Here is a 19,743-nt window from a genome sequence, read left to right as displayed (position 1 = left end):
ATTCTTCATCTTTTTGAGGCACAGCCTGTCCTGCAGAAGAAGGATATCTCTTCTGTCACTCTTGGAAGCCTTTCTGCCATCATTCTTGGGAGCCTTTTCAAGCTATACCTTTCAGCACGAATCCTGACGACTCCCTTTTTTCAATAAAAATGATACGTCTTTCACTTTTTAACCACAGGCCTCCATTTGCTCTGCTGATACACCATGTTTTTGTTTTCAATTTGGATAAAATAACAGAAGCTACAAGTACCTTTCCTTCACAGACATCCATAACGTCCACCCATACAGAATCGGCAACAATGTCTTGATGGCCCTCATTTGCAATGAAGTAGTAGGCTAAAAAGCGAAAGGCAGGCACCATCTTCTCTGTGATTTTAAGGTTTATTATTTTTTTTGAGGATGGGACCCTTCCCAAAAGCTCAGCTTGTCCCTTTGCAACAACCTGCAAGGCAGAAACAAACATAAATAAAATACTGCGAATATACCCTAGAATGGGCATTATGTTGCATAATTTTACACATACATATATGCATATATATATGTAGATATAATTTTCTGAAGTGATTTCTGTTTAAAACATATTCTCTTCTAATGGCACTTAACAGTTTTAATTCTTAACCCGTATACAAGTAGCCTGGAAGAGACTAGCACACAGTGTGGTGGTGAGCCTCTGCTGCGATGGTCTTGTGGCCCAGGTTTGAACACAAATATGCCACCCTCCACTCAATCTTACAGCTTGAAAAAAGGTACCCAGATGTCAGTCTTATCTTTGTCTTCTACAATGACTGACCATCACCCCCACAAGGATATCAGCTTTATTTAATCTGTAATCAGTACTGAATCTTTCAGATGGTGTGAAAAGGTTGGGACAGGAGGTTTCATCCAAAAAACACTATTCAGGATAAAATATCACAGCCTTTAATTGATTTCAGCCCATCTTTCACTATTTAACGCCTTTCTTCCCACACTATGTTAATTATATTAAATTGAATGGAATGAAAAACAGACACAGTGGCAGGACTGACAGTGTTCTTCCCTGAACAAAACGTGGAGTTTTCCTAAACACACAATGAATGGGCTTCTGGAAGAAACAAAGACATGCTGCAGCCTTCTCTGAAATCCTCGCTGCCCTCATTTAGATGACCAAAGTTTAGGAGAAAGCCTTGCTGCTGCACTCTAGCAGTGTCTCTCACCACATCTCCCACACACCCTTCCTAACCAGCACCGCGTCTTCCCAGAGCCTGGCAACACCAATTCCAACCCTCTGCTAAGTCATCCAATGAAAATTAACCCACAAATCTAAACTTAACTCCTAGGGATACAATTATTACAATATATGAGAGTCTTTTTAAAAATAAATGGGAACTGGTGTCTGTGGTGTTTATCATCCTGGGAAATTTAAGCTGCCAAAAGAATTAGGATGAAGAGAGGGAGAAGAGGATTAAACACATTTCACATCCAAAAGATTCACTCCCGAAATGTACCCATGAATACATTTGTCTCCTTCAGCAAAATAAATACTGTGCATTCCTGATCACAGGCTGAGTAAGATGGTTTCCTCACTTTTCTGTCTGCAGATCTGCTTTTCAGTTGTAGAATGTTATTTAGGGTCGTAACAGCCAATGCCTTCAGTATCATTCATGACAATCTTTGTAGGAGATAACACTGACCTACTGATTAACTAAACCAAAAGCAGGTAATATGGAGCCATGGTAATACAAAAATCATGTATTATTTGTGAAAAAACCCAGTAGTTAATTATAAAAGACATTTTTTATATATTCAACATCCCCTAGAATAGGACTAGATTTTCTAATTGCAGGGTCAAAACCTTATGTATATATATAATCTGTCCACAACAAGGTGGGCAGTTCTGCAATAGTTGGGAAAAAAAAAAAGCTTTTATGGGAATCAGACCTATAAAAACATTATGAGGAAAGAATACAGATTGGAAGGAGTGTGAAAGAACAAGATCTGGATTAAGAGAAATTTGGATTAAGATAAAATTGTTATAGATATCATAGAAGTTATCTGCCTGGGATTTCAGCTTTCAAAGCTGTCAGTTCTTTCAAAAATATCCACATAATTATGCAGACAAACATTACCCCATATGGATCTATTTGCTGTAGACTGCATTAGAAACTACAGACTAAAATTTATACTTAGATGTCCTTCTTCAGGAAAAAAATTTACAAAGATTCCTGTATTACATGCCCCAGAATATATATAAATATAAAAAAATAATAGAATTATAGAAATAGTTTCTGGAAGGGACTTATGGAGATCTCTAGTCCAACTGCCTGCTCTAAGACAAGACATCACCAGTTTAAGGTTAGGTCAGATGTGGTTTTTCTCTAGTTGAGTGTTGAATTTTTCTGAGGATGGAAAGTACCTAAACCCTCTGGGGAATCTCTTCCAGTATTGCATTCATCATTAGTGAATAGATTTTTCCAAAACGAACCTTCCAGGCCATAATTTTTAGCCTTGATCCCTTATTATCTTGCATGGCACCATCTAGGAAAGTTTGCCTCTCATTAAAGTTTGAAAGTTTGTCTCTCATTATGTCTAATTTCTCTTCAAGTAATTTTAGGTTACTAGTGACTCACTCTGAGTCTCTTCACTAAACTGAACAAGCCCAATTCCTTCAGCTTGTCTTGGTGGATCAGGTGTGCCAGAACACTGATTGTCTCACTTACCCTTTGCTGGATATTAATAACTTGATAAATATTCTGAGATGTATAATTCCTAAAAGAAATTACTGATATGATACTATTTTGATTACCATATAATAGAAATAGTCAATCTTTCCACTGCCAGACTGATGAATGTCATTCAAAGTGATGTGTAAAGTGTCTCCAGGTGCCACAACAGCATGCGGGATGCTGATGCTTAGGTAGTTTGGGGAAGCAGACTGGTATCTTTCAGCTCTGATACTGGCTTCAGGTGATTCTAATTTTTCTTTTCCCTCTTCAGCCTTTACCTATCAGGGAAGAAAAAGACAGAGTGAATCAAGTGTCCCGCAGGAGATAGTATATGTCACCATTAATTCATATCTTGATGGATTATATGGAAAATGCTGTGAAGTGAGATGAATCATTGCCGAGACCCCATTAGCAGAACCTCTCACCAAAAAACAGGATTTTAATTATTTTATTCTCTCACCCCATTTTGTCTCTTGTTCCATTTTAATTTGGTATCTTTCATTCTTGGCTCTTCTGAATGAGAAATAATGCCTCAAAATGACTCAAAAGTGATTTTGTACTCAGATAAGTTTTTTTCCCATTTTATATTGTACACTTAAATGAACCCCCTGAGTGGGCAGATGTAGCCTACTCTCTGGATTGCTCAGGACCTTTTTCTTCACCCTCTTTTCATAATTTCCTATCATTTTCCATGGTGAGACCTTACAGTCCCATTTCTGTCCTTCATGCCAGGAAAATGAACATCAAAACACTGAAAAAATGCACCACTATAACCAACACATGTATCCCTAAGGCTCTGATGTACCAGAGTGCCTTTCATGTCAGTGAGACATCCCTCAGGCCCCTGGTCTCTTTAAAATATCCTACACAGTCTGAATAAAGCTCTACAGATGGTGTAAAATATGATGTTCCACTCTCTGTGCTAATTTATTGAAAACTGATCATTTTCACAGTCATTTGTAATTGTGTTCTCAGTTCTTCCCAGTGGTATACTTTTAAATATGGATGTTTGGGTTTTCTTTACCATTATTTCAAGCCTTTGGGCATCTCTGGGGACGTCAAATGTAAGGGGGATTAGGCCCTCTTTATTAGAGAGTACAGTCTTCTTCATTGGGGGTTTTCCAGGCAAGGTAATAGTAGCAGTGACAGGAAGGGAGCCAGCAGGAGAACCATCAACCAAAGTGACAGATGCCTATCGGAAAAAAAAAAAGTTTTTGTTACTTAAAGAAAATCTTGGGTTTAAAAAAGGCTTACAAATAAGAAGCAGTTATTTTTATAAACTCAGAAGAAATACAAAAGTGTACACATTAGTGCTCAAAAATTTGAGCTTTGAGAGAAGGGGGTAGAAATCGACTCAGTCTGGACTCCAGCTAAGGTAAAAATCTGTCAGTAAGGATTAAGAGCTGCCCTAGCTATTTACTTGGCATCTATTTGGTCTAAGCTGATCCCAGAGACATTTGTCTTCAACTATTATAAGGTAAATTTATGACTTTAACTTGTTGTAGAAAACTCTGTAGAAAAACTTGAAGGTGTGAAGTTTAAAACAGTAAAAATTTCAATGCATTTTTTTAAAAAGGTAATATGCTGTTTTAGTTTTCAGAATTCTAATTTGACAAGGGACTAATTTGATACAATATTATTAACTTAATATTTTGATATGGAAGTGAGGAAGAGATTGCTGTTTTATAAAACCTTGTAGGAAAACAGTACACATTGACTTCCAGAGCAGAAAATCAGCATTTTCTGGCTGCTTGGGCTCTGAGCGTACAGAAACAAGACAAACCAGACACAAACTGTAGGTCTATGTTGGATCTATTCCTAAAGGTCTCTGTCCTATAGAGCTCCCATTGGATCAGATAAGGAAAAAGGGCAGATACAAATGCATTTCTTTAGAGGCAAAGATACAATCAGCTAAATACTACATACCACAACAGAGAAGGGGGCTCCAGGCACAAAATGCTTTTTGGTATTAGACAGATCAACAGCATAAGGAGATTTCACAAACTTCACATTGCTCAGTTCCTCTTCCCTCATCTCACCACCTATTAATATCAAACAGTACATGTTGCTATGAGGGCAATAACTACGTACTTGCATATAACCACAACATCTCTCATTTCTGTTTCCAAGATTAATTTCACCTTTAGCAGCATATATAAAGGAAAGTGAAATATGATTCCCACACAAGAGCTTCAGTTTTTAGAAGAGGATAAATAAAAATTCCTCTCTAATACATCAATTGGAACAAAGTACCTGCAAACAAAGGGCACTCTACCCCAGGAGCCACTGCAGCCACACACCTCCCTTTCTGAGCTGTTGGGGCTCCGTTCCTGGGGAAAGGCTCCATCAAAGACTAACACAGAAGTTACTCAGAGCTGGTAGAGGGGTTGGGACCTTAGATCTCTAATTTTCTGAAAGATTTTTTTTCATTTTCAGCTACTAGTGACAGTTAATATTACCTAATGCCATCTTCTGCAACTTGCAGCTTGAGCAACTGCTTTCCATCTGAGATTCTTCTAGTTAAAACAGTAATTCTTCTAGTTACACCACTACCAATAACTATATCTAAAGAAACTAGTTGCACAACTTGTTTTAAACCAAATGCATTTAGAAACATGTTTCAACATCCTTATTTTCCACTTTAGCTCTCCAAGGTTGAGAGGTGTCAGTAAAGCCCACTACCCTTTCCCTGTCATGCATGTAATTAGTACCAAGCCCAGCAAGCACACAAGTGTGAAGGTAGCCTGCCTGTGGCAGAAAGAGGCACATGCACAGCGTGGTAGAGAGCATGGCTCACCATGAGATCTTGTGCCCATCATGATGGTATAGTAACAGGAGTACTTCCAGCCCCTTTTGCTCTTGCCATAAATGTTGTGGCAATAGTGAATGCTAGCACCTATAGCAGGTAATACTAAAGAACTGCACAGCTGCAATGAATCTGGCTTAATTTTAGGATTTTAAGGAATCCTACCTAATGTATAGGATTTTTAGGAATTTATGGAATTTTTGTAATTCTAAGCTAAGTAACTAGACTCTTTCTATAGCTACTGGGAACAGACACCTCTGGAGTGCAGTTTAACCCATCCATTCTCTATACTGACTACACAAAATGCCTGAGCTCTGACTAGATACTTTACGTTCAGATATCTAAAATAAAGGGGATCAATTTCCCTACGAAGAAAAAGAAAAATCTTGCCCCTGTTGGAAAGGTCAGCTTTGCCACAGATTTAGCTTCAGAAGTTAGCTCCATTATTACCTGTTACTATCTGTTTCCTAGAAGAACAATTGCAAGCAACCATTAGAAACTCTGGAAGACATGCTCCAGGCTCATGTCCCAGATGAACAGCAAGACCAAGCAATTTGGACTATATTGTGCTTGTGCATATGCCAAGTACCACAGTCTAATAAAATTGTGGGACATAAGAGGACAAACAGGACTCACAAGGGTTAGATCCTCCTCTGCATTGCACTGTGGCTCTAATACGTATGCCTTACCTCTAACCTGACAGCTTAGCCTGCTGAGGTACAAAGCAAGCTAAGATATCAAGTGCAACTAATAAATTTATATATATGGAAGGAATGGAGGTGGCTAGGGCAAGTGATCAACAGGATCTTATGGGGATTAATTTATTTGCATTCATACATGTGTCTGATGCCACTTCAGAGGGACTAGGATATCTCAGATATCCTCACAGAGCTATTTCATGTGGGACAGACCCCATAGGACAGTACTCGCAGGAGACCTGAGTACTTCTGGAGCAGCAATGGAAGACAACACAGGATCACACAGGGCATTTAAAGTGGTCAGGATATTTGGGTTCAGATAAGTGAATACCACACAAAATGAAGTTTTTGTACACAAGGGGGTCGGATGAAAGAGGCTGTCAGGCACTATAGCATGAGGAAGCTTTGCAGCAAAGATTGATCCAGTTGCACAAGATTTCCCACATGAAGGATTACAGTAGAGAAAGGTCAACATAAATATTACAGACTGTATCAGCTAAGCCATAGTGTACTCACTTGCAGTTTCTACAGTGGTAACAGCAACATATAAACAAAACCCTTCCAGAGTGGAAATGCTCTTCCTTAATTTCTCTTCCAAAAGTAGTGTATTTAAAGTAACTCTTCCTTTCCCATTTTGAATCTAAAACAAAAGTGAAAAAAAAAGGAAAACAAAAAAAAAGGGGAATTGACAACCCTTTACTGGTTTGTTGCCATTAGAAATAAAAAAGTGTTGCTTATATCATGACTATGGTATTGCAGGGTTCTAAGTTTCCAGAATTTCTGACAATATTCAGCTTAGGTACAATAAATCAAAATAGTTCCACTGAATACTTACAGATAGCTGTTGCTCCAGACCTGGAACAAACACTTTGTTTTCATTTTCATCAATGATGCCAAATCGCACATATGCAGCACCTTGAATTTCTTTCCCATAAGAGTGTCTTTGAAAGGAAGAAAAGCAAGGAGGTGAATTTTTGCCTTAATAAAAAACAAGCATAAATCAGACATCATTTTATGTTGAAATAAAATTGGAATATTTGTAGGCATCCCATCTGTAACTAATACCTTGAAAACAAAAATTAGTCCTACTCACTTGTAACTCAAACATGAAGACTTTTACTGACATTTGTACCAAGTACTGATTTCAAAAGCAGACATATATATGGAGTAAATCATGTCAGCAGAATCACATGTCGAGACACCATCTGACAAAATTTGTACCAGAGTAAACAAAACCTTTTTTTTTTAATGAATTAACGAGAGCTTTAGTTGCACAGTGAGGTCTCACACAACTCATCCCCCTCAGAGAGAGCAAGGGAGGTATCCAGTTTCTTTAGCTTCGATGCACAGCTAATTCCTTTGTATGAGACACCTCATGAGAAAAGCGTTTGAAATAAGGGATCAGAGAATCATTTCAGGGACTGATATGAAGTATTTAGTTCCTCTGAAGATGTACAGAGACAGATCCTATCTACTGATATTTTAATACATGCATTAGGTACAGTAGATACCTTCTACCCTACATCTCCCCTACAGACTGAGGCAGTATAGCATAACATTCACTTGTAAGTGAAATATTTACCAGATAGGTATCTGTCCAGAACACCCCTGGACGTTGCATATAGGTCATGGAGAGAGAGGATAGGGCATGTAGGACATGTTGTACCTGGCTCCTTACTCAAGGAAACCCTGGCAGATGGAATCCTCTGGTAGCACAGTGGAGGATGCTACATGTGCTACATGAGACTTGTCATGGCCATAGTGTTGTCTTTTGCCTGTGGAAATCCTGCTTTATCTCAGTTCTGTAATGGCTTATTTTTGTTTAAACAAAGCCTCTTTCAAATTGACCCAATCAGCAGCACTGATCTATACCAATGAAAGCAACTGAGATGCAGTTCTTATGAAAACTCCATTAAATTCCAGAACTAATAACGGTGGGAAACAATAGTAAATATACCAAGTAACTTTATTACATGCATGGCCAGTTCAGAGAAATAAGTTCAATTATCAGGAATTCCATATGTTGATTTTGATGAAAGTCAGGCAGCACCACTAGGACATTTTCCAATAGACAAAAGAATTACATGTAGTTATTAAGACCTTCTTAAATAATTATGATGTTAATGAGTATTGAAATATATATGAAGTTTATAAACTCAAAAATGAGTGCTGCAACAGCATAGAGAAAATTATAGAAAGGATTAAAATTAAAGCCAGGGATTTGATATTACTTCATATCACAGTATCAAGCAATCATGATTAAAGCTAGTAATTCAATACAACCAAATAAAGAATTGCAGGTGATCAAGAGGAGATTAGAAGAGTTGAGTTCAGCCAAGCAAAAAGAAGTGGATGTAGGATTCTGTCTGCTCTCTCAAAGTGTGCTGGGGAAGGAAGGATCAGCAGAGTTAAGGGCAGAGAGCAGAAGTCCAACAGGATATACACTGGTCAGGGATAAATTTAGATTAGAAATAAACCCAGATAAGAAGTAGGGGGAATGGGGGATCAGTATTCCACTTGGATACAGTTCCAGGGTCCATGTAGCAAATCTAACGACTGTGCTCTGTTTGGACCAGGTTAATTAAATTAAACGAGTACAGTGCTGTTGTACTGCAGCCAGCTGGCAGAGCTCAACCCATCCCCACTCTACTAAACAGCAAAGTGGTCACATAAATACCTTGAGCTGACCTTGGTTTGTGCTTCTTCTTAAAAAGGTTTCAGAAATTGTCTGGGGAGTGCTGCATTGAAGAGGTCAAGCCCTTGCCACAGACCAGCTGAGCCACTGGCAACTAAGCTCTGGGGCTTGGAACCCAGCTGAAACTGTTTAATTGACTGACCAGGTGGCTCAAATAATTTCTCTGGTATCATGTTGAAATGCAGACAAAGTTCCTACTGTATGAGGATAATATTTGAATAAAATAATAATTCATTTGCTGCTCTTAATTTGGAGGGCTTTCTAGAGTCAAACACAAGGTGAAATATGAATGGTCACAATAGTAATGATGCATTAGTCACATGCACTCACATAAAACCATAGAAGCAGTAAGGTTGGAAAAAGTCTAGCTATTAACCCAGCACTACCAAGTCCACCGCTAAACCATGTCCCTAAGTGCCACATCTACGTGTCTTCTAAATATCTTCAGGGATGGTAACTTTACCACTTCCTGAGCAGCCTGTTCAAATGCTTGACAGTCCTTTCAGTGAAGAAATTTTTCCTAATATCCAATCTAAATCTCCCCTGGTGCAACTTGAGGCCATTTCCTCTTGTCCTGTCACTTGTTACCTGGCAGAAGAGACTGACCCCCACCTCACTACGATCTCCTTTGGGGTAGTTGCAAAGAGTTGTAGAGACTCCTTTTATCTAGGCTAAACAACCCCAGCTCACCAGCTTTGTTGCTCTTCTCTGGACATGCTCCAGCACCTCAATGTAGTGCTGAGCTCTGATCCTGCTGGCCACACTATTGCTGATACAGGCCAGGATGCCATTGGCCTCCTTGGCCACTGAAAAATGTTAATAATTAATTCCTATTTAACTAAAGGTTACTGTAAGCCAAATGACTTCTATGGTTAATTATTGTCAGTGCTTAATAAAGGCTCAAATTTTGGTTGTTTAGAGCAGGATTTTTTATTCTTGTTTGCATATTACCTTAGCAATTTCTATACTTAGATCTTTCCTCTCTTCTGTATTGACTGTCTTCTCTCTTCTATTTGCATCAACTACTAAGATAGATACAAACTGTGCAATGGTAACTTATCAATAAGATATTCTTATACTATTCAATTATGTGTATGTTTCTAAAAGACAATACTCAAAGAGGTTTTGCCTAGGAAACTTAATGAAATACCTTTATAAAATTATACAAGTTATTCTATAGAATTAGTAAGTTATAAGAATGAACTTCTCTGCTAAAATATCTCCCAACAATGTCACGTGTATATTTATATATTATTCAAAAATAATTGCAAATACTAAATACTAAAATACTAAAATACTAAAATACTAAAAGTGAATGGATACAATAAGCCTTACAGGTCAAAAATAAATAATCATTATGCAATAAAATATAAACAGTTCACTTTCCACTATCTTGCATTATTGTTACCATACAAAAAATTTACCCACTGTATAACACTACATATATTTAAGAGTACTGGCTGAAATAACTCTGTGTGATCCTATTCTTGCTTTTGTGCTAAAGAATGTTAAGGGATATGGTGAATCAACCTCAAAAGCCATGAGGTGCTGATTTCTGTTTTAAGGAGTTGTTCTTAGTGACAGTCTAACACTACTTGCTCATACTGCATGGTCAGCTCTTCCCTGACACATCATAATTGCCTGGAAACGAATCTGAGCTTTTGTCTATCCAGGGAGAAATAAACAGAATAACTAATTCAGTATTATGTAGATAACACAGAGTACCTTATTTCAGGAGATGTATTCTTCCATATCAACTATCCAGTGTGTTTGACAATATCCTAAAACCCTTCTCTGTTTGATAGTACTGGTAAATATTAATTTCTGATTTTTAAAGACATAAAAATTAGATTCCTCACTTCTAAATATTAATTTCTGATTTTTAAAGACATAAAAATTAGATTCCTCACTTCTTTGAAACTGAATAGATTTCTCCCAACTATTAAAGAAGACCAGCTGCTTCCACATGCCTGTTGTTGTTTAATAAAATTTACTCCTCTTCAGAAAAAAAGAGAAAAAATGTATCTAGTTCTGATTTAGTCATTCTCTCAACAGGCAGTTTCTTAGTATTTTGACTCCTATTAAACTTGAAAATTCAACAGTCAAGAAGGTTTGAAAGATGTTGATAAGCCACTGCTAGTGTACAGCAAATTTAGATCTGTCAATTTGTGCTCAAAAATACCAGAGCCACAGCGCACTAAATGCTTATTCAATTTCAGTTCAGTCTGATTCTTCAAAACTGTTAAAAATATTTTGATGGGTTAACTTTTCACTCTCTGACTTCCTAAGTTACTCTGTGTTTGATGCCATTCTAATTTGGTATGGGACCAGGTATAATTTATTTTTCATTGAGCCCTGACTCAGGGTCTGGCCAGTCTTGTAGCCATGTCTCATCCAGACCAGTGTTGCACTACTGTGCAGCAACAAACATATGTGTAGTGATGGTCATGGAAACTCCTCTGATTAATTGTATTTATTCCCCTGGAAACATTTCTGCAAACAAGCACTAGTTTACAAACTTCATTGGGCCTTGAAAAAATAAATACTCAAACTTGAATCCATTTCTACTTGAATTAAATAACACATCTGAGGCTTTAGAATATTTCTAAATGTAAGAAGCAAAAGTATAAAGAAAACCAGGTGATCAGTTTGCCTGGAACCTTACCGAGCAACATAGAGGAGAATCCTAAATAGTCACCTTTACTAGCAAACTAAAATATTCAGAAAATCTTGCTCACCCTAATCACCATGACTTGAACCCAGGTAGAATTTTACACTGATGTCTCAAGTCATTAGTGGAAACAGAGAGTATGTAAGATTAGTCAGATTCAAGTAAAGCCAGAAGTGGGTTAACTGTTAATGACAAGAAAAAGGAAGAAGCTGCAAAGTTCACAATCTACTTATCTGCCTCCTGAAACAACCTGACTCTGAGCACACCTACTTTGCCTCGATATCAAACACAAAGCTTTCATTCCAGATGTGGTAGTATGGCTGAAGTGGGATGAGTTTGACTTCAAAAGATGGAAGTTCTGCATGAAAAAAAGAAGGTGAAAGGTCATGACATGCAAGTTTCAAACATGTCTTAAACTCCTGGCATGTGGCAACACCCACTGAGAGGATGCAGCTGAATTGAGGGGATGTTTTAGTTTGAATCAGCAGTGCACTATTGAAGCAAATCTCTAATCATCTTCCCTTATTCTGCTTTGCTTCATATAGTGGAGCAGTCTTTGAGCCCACAAAATTAATTTATTCATTTATTTACAATGAAATTAAGCCAGAAGATAAATGCTACTGGGCATTAAGTGCCCCGGACTAGAAGCAGTCTGAAGTAAACCCACCATGAAATGGGTGGAGTGTGGACATGAGATCTCCAGCATCAGCTGTGTCACTTTGAATTTGCTCCTATAAAGCCAAACTATTTGCTCCTGTAGATATAGTCAGGGTAATTTGCTTCTGCATGTAGGTGTTTGTGGAGGATGCAGTAGTCGCCACTATTCTGTTACATTCACTAACTAAGGCAAAACCAGTTTTCTTAAACTGAGATTTTCATACAATCCCGAGGTTTTCTTTTGTCTTTAAGAAAAAAACCCCAACAAAATAACAAACCCACACTAACTTTTACAAGAAGGCATAATTTCAGTGCAAATAAATCAAGCAATTTCTTATCCCAAATTGTTAAATTTTTATATTTTTACTTTTCCCACACTGCCTTTACCATTGCTCAAAAAAACCTTCTTTGAGTATAGGAACTCTAGTAAACTTCCAGACTGAATTCTACTGAGAGAAAACAGGCAGGTTTTTCTTCATAGTAGTCTTCACTGGAAACTTTAGGAGAATTGCAATGACTTTAAAAGGGAACTCATCTCATTCTTTTTTTTGTGCAGTAGGAGAGCCCTTACAATGTTTGGTGAAAAATGTTAAAAAAGTGTTAAAAAAGATACTAAATCTGTATATAAATAAAGGTGTTTCTCTTTTCAAATACAAGTGGAAGCCATACAAAACCAGATTTTTCCTTCTGTGCATCAGAGATAGCAACGATGCACAGAAACACTGTAAAATTTGTCCTTACTACCTAAGCAGAGCCAGGTTTAATCACTGCAGTATATCTTTTAACACATAGTGGTAACTTCATATATTCAAAATGCAAATTTAATATTCTCTTACCATATTTTTTAACTTCAAATTCAGCAGAAACATTAGACATTTCATGTTGGTGAAACCAGGCTTTGATTTTCCAAGTTCCAGGCCTAAAGTTCAGATTCAGCAGAAAATAGTTAATTAGGATTCCTCAGATATTTGATGATGCCAATATATAAATTATCACTAAACACTAATATTTTCCTTACTTTGATCTCATCCTAAACTAATTTATTAATGGATTTCTCTTTGCTAGGAGGAGCCAGCAACATATTTCCAAATGTCCTAGAAAACACTCAAAATAACTGTACGAGGAAGTACAAGATAACATATTTGCAAACCACATGTATCATGTATTACCTTTGAAAGTCCTCAGAAATAGAGCACTCATCAAATATTTCCTATAGCTTATATTCATTGTGATATCAGAATCAACTTAGCATGCAAGAACACTCTGAATATTAAGTAAAAGCCTGACCTAAAATGATTAATATTTAATAATTAAGACACAGTTAACGACACTTTGCAAACTAAGCTCTTGCAGGAGTGCTCTCTTGAATGAAACCATACATTGGAGCAGATATTTACACAGTTTTTTTAATTTTCCCTTATCAGAATACATGCTGCTAATTACAGCATATTAACATTAAATTCTGGACTCAAGTCTCCAAGATGAGGTGCTTAAAGGTAAAAAGATATTAACCATAGGCTCAATCTTTACCCTATGGTGAGAGAATGACAATTTTGAAAAGTAATTCCAGGAATTCAGCAGTTAAAAATCTTAACCTACAGGTTTTCATACACAAGGCACAGCAATAACGTACTCAGCAACGTCAGGTATTTCAAAATGTTCACTGAACACTGCCTTTATTTTCCGATCTGACTTTTTAACCACCATTCCTTTTGAATTCTGTTGAGACAGAGAAAGTAAACATGAAATTATGCACCAGGTGTCAAACGTTTACATCCAAAAGTTCAAGTTCTTATACTAGTCCTATGGAAGAGAAAATTCTTCTCTGACTTTCCTACTTTAATAATCATGTCATGTTTCCCTCCATGCTCCTGATATCAGCCAAAACCAACCAGAAATATCTTACTATATGTAAATACTGAGAGGAGTCAAAGCTATAGTTTTACTCTTACATCTTTTGTGCAAGTTATTCATATTTCCTGTGTTGAAGAAGAACTTATCAACAGTGTTTTTGCATACTTACTAGCACAGCAACTGTAACCGTGTCATCTGTTGGCCTCATAGCATTGTCCAGAATGAAGATCCTGTATTTTACTGTTTAACAGAAGAATAAATACAGTCACATTTTGTTTTTTGGCCTTTCTAGAGAGTAATTATTACAAGCTGTAAAATGAGTTACTGAATTTGGTATTTATTGAATTTAGTATTTACTGAATTTCTTTTAATGAAAATAAGTCTGAGAAATTTCAAAAAAGAATTGCATTCTCCCACAGACTTTGGGAGAAGTTACCTGACCAGAAAACCTCTTGAAGCAAGTCCTGAAAATTACTCACTTTTATATTCATTCTGCAATCGAGGCCTGAAACCAAACTCAAGAACTCTGTTTACTTCCATCTCTTATTACTTAATGAAATTGTTAGGTAAGAAAGCAGTTGTGGTCTTAAAGAGCAAAGGACACATTGCTGGTGGCGCAAGCAGGACCAATATGAGTTTTGGTTTTTTGCAGGTTTCTCACAAATTTGTTTACCAAAGGAATGTTGTCATTAAGCTTTTTGAACAAAAAAGAGCAGATTTTGTCTGGCTCCTGTTAGAATGACTCTTTGGCTCCAGTGGCATTTCCACAAGGGTTGCTACAATGCACAGTGCAGATCCTGCAGAAGTCCTGGCTGCAGGAAGGATCAAGTCATTGTTGCTTTTTCTAATCATGCCCTTGTAACATCTATATTCAACATTCAAAATGCAGCATTTGTATTTTAACCTTTGGAACTTTGTGTGTATATAGGCTTGTCTGTTTGAATGAAAATGTAGCCTTTCTTGGAGGACAGGAGGATGCGAATGCTCTGAACGGCCTTAGGAAGCTCCCTGCTTTCAGTGACCAGCAGAACATATGGTTGATTACTTTTCTTGAACAGGTTCTGTTGTAGAGTCCCTGGTTTGACCTGAAGAGGACAAAAGGGAAAAATCCACGGAGTCAGAGATGAGCCTGTTGACTTTGGGGCCACATAGATGAGGCCCCAAAACACCTGAAGTGCTTAAATAATTTTATTAGCACCATTTGACAGAAGATTCTCAATTATATCTTTCTCACTGGGGGTTATATCTTTCTTCCTAGATGAATATTTCTTTTAAAGTATAGATACTATCTAATCCTTTATTTTCCATCATAGAAATACACTTTCTTCTGTTCAATGGCAATAACTCAAGCCTGGTGACTTTTCTTCAATTTACATGCTTGTTGAGTTCCAGTCACCATGTATCCTGTAATCCGTATTATGCTAAAACCTTGTCTGTGAGATTGGTGCTTTACTTCATGCAGTTTTATGTGATGCTTCTAAACATCACCCTCAACAGGAACCTGATCTGAAAGCTCAGCTGTTAGCTTTGGGGGAAACTGAGCAGAGCTAAACTAAGTATTGCTGTGCTGTTTTCCAACCAGCTAGCCCAAACCAGTGCTAATGAACAAAATGCTGCCAGACTTCAAAGAATCATGGCAGAAGCAAATGATGCAATGCAGGATGTAAAGAACTAATCCACTTAAGAGCTTGCAGAAGCAACACAGGCTTTGTTCTGAGAGACAGCACATTTTTAAAGGTTTCTCTGGTTTTGTAACATGGTCAGTAGTAAGTCGAAGATATGAATGCAGTTGTAGTTTAAGTGATGCAGAACAACAGTGATAAAACAATTAAACTGAACTTATCACCATGTGACAAAATCTTGAGCTTGTTATTTGGGCACAAAAGTGCACTTACAACCACCACTTAAATTCCATTAGGTGTTCTTTTATTAGCTGGTTGGGTGAATATGGTGCAACTGTCACTGGAAATGGTGTTCTACCACGTGTCTCTAGGAATCAGTGTTGTCTCTGTCCCAACCTATTCCTAGTACAAATTATGTGCTTTTTATCACTTAATTAAAAAAATGTACATCACTGTGATGGCAGACTCACCATTATTTTTTTCATCTCCTGGTAGTCATTATTTTGGTTAAGGTTAAAGATGATCCTGTCTGATAGGAGCTGATTTTTAAGCTCATCTTTGAAGTACGCAGTAACTCGCACAGGACTCTGTGCTCCGTGGACTTGAACTGTTATTGTCTCGTATGTGCCCAAATGTACCACATTTGGAGCAGTAATAAGAAATCTAAAACAACAGACAAACAGATTTTCCAGTATGTTCAGTGATTGTCCAATCAGTACAAATTTTAAAGAAAAAAGCAGACACTCACAGAATAGCTGAGCTTGGGAATTGTGGAGATCAACTGATCTATTGCCCTTGTTAGTCAGAATAGAGGTTAAAAGTAGACAGTTTCTCCTCAACTGATCCCCAAATTCTGAGCCATCACATTTAACTCCTACAAAACATCAGTCCCTATACATAGAGAAAAAAACCTGCAACATGTCCCAGGGACCACTTATTCAATTTATAGCCTGGTTTAACTCAGACGAAGTTTTACAAACTCAAATTTCTTAAACAAAATGAGGCCATGCATTGAAAGACAATGAATACATATTCATAAATACATATTTAATGTTACAAAGTTATGTATCTTCGTGTATTAGCACTTACATTATGACAGCTTATGCTTTAATATGTCAGGAGAAATCAATTTCCTATCTGACCATGTGTATGAGGTTACAAGTAGCTGATCTTCATTGCAATGTCATCGTTTGTGAAATGCAGGAAATGAGAGACCACAGAAGGTAAGACCACAGCCCTGGGAAGGGCTGAGCTGGAGGCTAAACTGGTTAGGATTTCTTTTTTTCTCTTTATTACTTTCCTTTATTCTAAACTCTGCTCTGGTGCTTCTTAGCAATTAATTTCATGACCATTAAAATGTAGATCATTATTCTTGCTCTCATTTTTTTCCAGGATATTTTACACACAAAAATCAGAGAACTATGTCAAAAGTCATGTCATGACTCTTCACATATAATGTCACATACACAAAGAATAGTTCTCAGTTCAAGGAAGCTGCTTTTGGAAAATAATTATTCTGCAAAACAATTCTAAAATGAAAGGTAAATGATTTTGCTATTATCAGAATGGGTTGGATGAACTTTCTCTTTTTTACTTTTTTAAAATGTTTCTTCTTTCTTAAATGTATAAAATAAATGGTGGGGTATAGCAATCAGGGAATAAAACTGATATTTAATTTCATTCACTCAGAGTCTGTTGGTTCTAGCAAAAGGGGACACAAGACCTAACTTCACATATGGAAAATAGAGAGTTGTGCTTGCTCTCTGACATAGACTACAGAAATTCAAGGTATTTTTTTTTTCTGAGGTATAGTTAGTTGCTTTGGTTGTTTAAAAGTTTACCTATGTAATAGCTCAGTGAGGTATGGTCACTAGCCTACATTGCCCATAATCTCAGCTAGCCAGACCCAGGCCAGATCTAGTCTCAAAGCATCATGACATTTTTCTGATGTAATGTTCAATTTCATATAACTGATAAATTCAGCACCTTGCGTTTCCCACATCCCATTACCTCAGGGAAAAAAATCTATCTCAGTCCCCTTTTCCACTAAGACTTTTTTCACAGGTGACAAAGATTGTGCTTTACTAATGATGAAGTATGTCTCAAGATGCCCCACAGGTACCCCAACACCAAGTTTTTGTGGGGCTGTGGTTTTCATGCTGATGTGGACACTGGAGTTCAACACCAGGCTGCAGGTAGGAGTCTGCACCTGGATGACACACCATCAGAAAAGAAATAAGTATTTGGGGCTAGAGATAACCTCAAAGGTTACCTGATATGGAAGGGGAAGAAAGTTTGAACTGACAGCCCAAATATCTCACCAAAGCTCTCCTCTGAGTATGGTAAATACCTGCAAGCATTTGATCATCATGGGAACAAAGAAAGAGTCTCTTCTGCTGTACCTCTGCCCTACAGATAAAGATCAATTTGAAGGACCTTTAATGTACTTCACAGGTTTTCTCAAAGAGTAACACCTATTTCCCAAACTCAGGAATTTGTCCAACTAGAAGAACCAGTATCAACACATGTAAGTCTCCGCTAAAATAGAGGATAAATACAGAAAAACACTGAAGCTCTCCCAAAAGTGAAACCTTTGCTTTCTGCAATGTATAGCTCAATTACAGAGATATTGTTTCCGAAGATTTTTCAGTCCAGTACATGTCATAAACAAAAGGTGAACAAACAGCAATAACAGAAGGAACAACATGCTTTAGTGGGATATTTTTAATTATTCATTACTAAGTGGAGGTCTCTTCCCTTAAAAGTGCCTTAAAAGGGCTGTTTTAAGCTTTTTACCTCTTACCTATTTAAGATTACACAAATTTTCAGTGATCTAAGAAACTGGCTTTGTTGATTCTCTATTGAGAGAAAGAATATTTCCTACTTTCTCTTCCAAGGGATAGGATTTAAGAATTGATAACAAAATGTACTTACGATGGTGCTTGCTGTGTATCGGACAGCAGCAAACAAAAGCTCATGAACAATGCCAGCCTTTCCATTGGAAAACTCTACAATATCTGCAAAACAGAAATACCAAAGAGCCACAGTCAATTTAGGTCCATGCTGTGAGAAATGGGCTGATGGCACATTGCAGCAAAGAATATTACCTATCCTGGTTATTTATTAATGACTTGCAAAATGGTGCAAGCAAACATGATGGACATGCTGGTGATGTGCACATTAATACCCCAGGGACAGACATTCTGGACTAAGACACAATTTTACATTTGATTATTCATCCATTCTCTTCCCAGCTTCAACATTTTGACATGAGAGCAACTAAAAGTCAAGTGCAGAGACAAGTTTTCACAAATACTGCAAAGGCATCCCAAAATCAAACTAGACACTGTGGCTAAAAGAGAGGCTGTAAAGCATTTCTAAGTGGGGACAAATGCAAGTGACAAGGCCGTTCTCTATGCCATTACTTAACCCCAGGCATTACTTAACCCCAGCAAGGTGAGAGAAAGCTCCTTCTGGTTTATATAGCACCAAAGTAACTGTGCTGGAAATCTACCTGTACAACACCATCTCAATCTGTCATGCTTGAAGGTGTTCATCTGCTTTAATTTCAGTGGAAATAAAATTGATGGCTCTATCTGAGCTACTCAGCCCATTTTTCCTATATGTTCGAGACAGAGGGATTTCCAGAGGGTAATTAGTCTCAGCATAAACATATAAGATGACTCATCAGCTGATAGCATTTCAGACTGTAGGAGAGACACAATATCTTACAAGGTAGGATATTGATTAACAGGGGAAAAAATTGTCTGAGGAATAATTGTACAGGAACCAGTTTTGATCAAAGGCAAATGAAAGAACAAACTGAAACTTTCATCAGGTCTCGTTTTTACAAACCTTTACTGGATTGTTGTCTCCCAAACATAATTTTGTTGACTCATGAGAATGGAAAAATGCCCATCTGATTTACAGGCAGGTCAAGTCTCAGAAATGATCACATGGCTATCCCCCAGGTTCTGATGATAAACTGCCCTTTAATATACCACATTTAAGCCTGTGTCTTTAATTATTAGCAATGGA

The 19,743-nt window shown here is 37.3% G+C and overlaps 1 protein-coding gene across 1 annotated transcript in view; it reads right to left on the bottom strand.

Moving 5' to 3' along the window:
- LOC127467880 (complement C4-like) overlaps window positions 1-18,786 on the bottom strand; it is a 48,144-nt gene extending 29,358 nt beyond the window's left edge. Inside the window, exons 1-13 of the mRNA XM_051780400.1 lie at window positions 18,640-18,786; window positions 16,176-16,368; window positions 14,988-15,168; window positions 14,253-14,323; window positions 13,863-13,948; window positions 13,066-13,148; window positions 11,843-11,930; window positions 7,042-7,147; window positions 6,723-6,846; window positions 4,629-4,744; window positions 3,727-3,894; window positions 2,783-2,980; window positions 251-442 (exon numbers count right to left, since the gene is read on the bottom strand). Coding sequence (XP_051636360.1) covers window positions 251-442; window positions 2,783-2,980; window positions 3,727-3,894; window positions 4,629-4,744; window positions 6,723-6,846; window positions 7,042-7,147; window positions 11,843-11,930; window positions 13,066-13,148; window positions 13,863-13,948; window positions 14,253-14,323; window positions 14,988-15,168; window positions 16,176-16,368; window positions 18,640-18,704 — 1,671 coding nt within the window. The 5' untranslated portion in view covers window positions 18,705-18,786. The remainder of the gene's footprint in view (window positions 1-250; window positions 443-2,782; window positions 2,981-3,726; window positions 3,895-4,628; window positions 4,745-6,722; window positions 6,847-7,041; window positions 7,148-11,842; window positions 11,931-13,065; window positions 13,149-13,862; window positions 13,949-14,252; window positions 14,324-14,987; window positions 15,169-16,175; window positions 16,369-18,639) is intronic.
- Between the last annotated feature and the right edge of the window lie 957 nt (window positions 18,787-19,743).

Source organism: Manacus candei, unplaced genomic scaffold (assembly GCF_025592945.1).
Source record: "Manacus candei isolate 608988 ecotype Guabito, Panama unplaced genomic scaffold, ASM2559294v1 h1tg000014l, whole genome shotgun sequence".
In the NCBI taxonomy this organism is placed as follows: domain Eukaryota; kingdom Metazoa; phylum Chordata; class Aves; order Passeriformes; family Pipridae; genus Manacus; species Manacus candei.
Note: the sequence above shows the minus strand (reverse complement) of the source record. Positions and strands in the feature narration are given on the sequence as shown.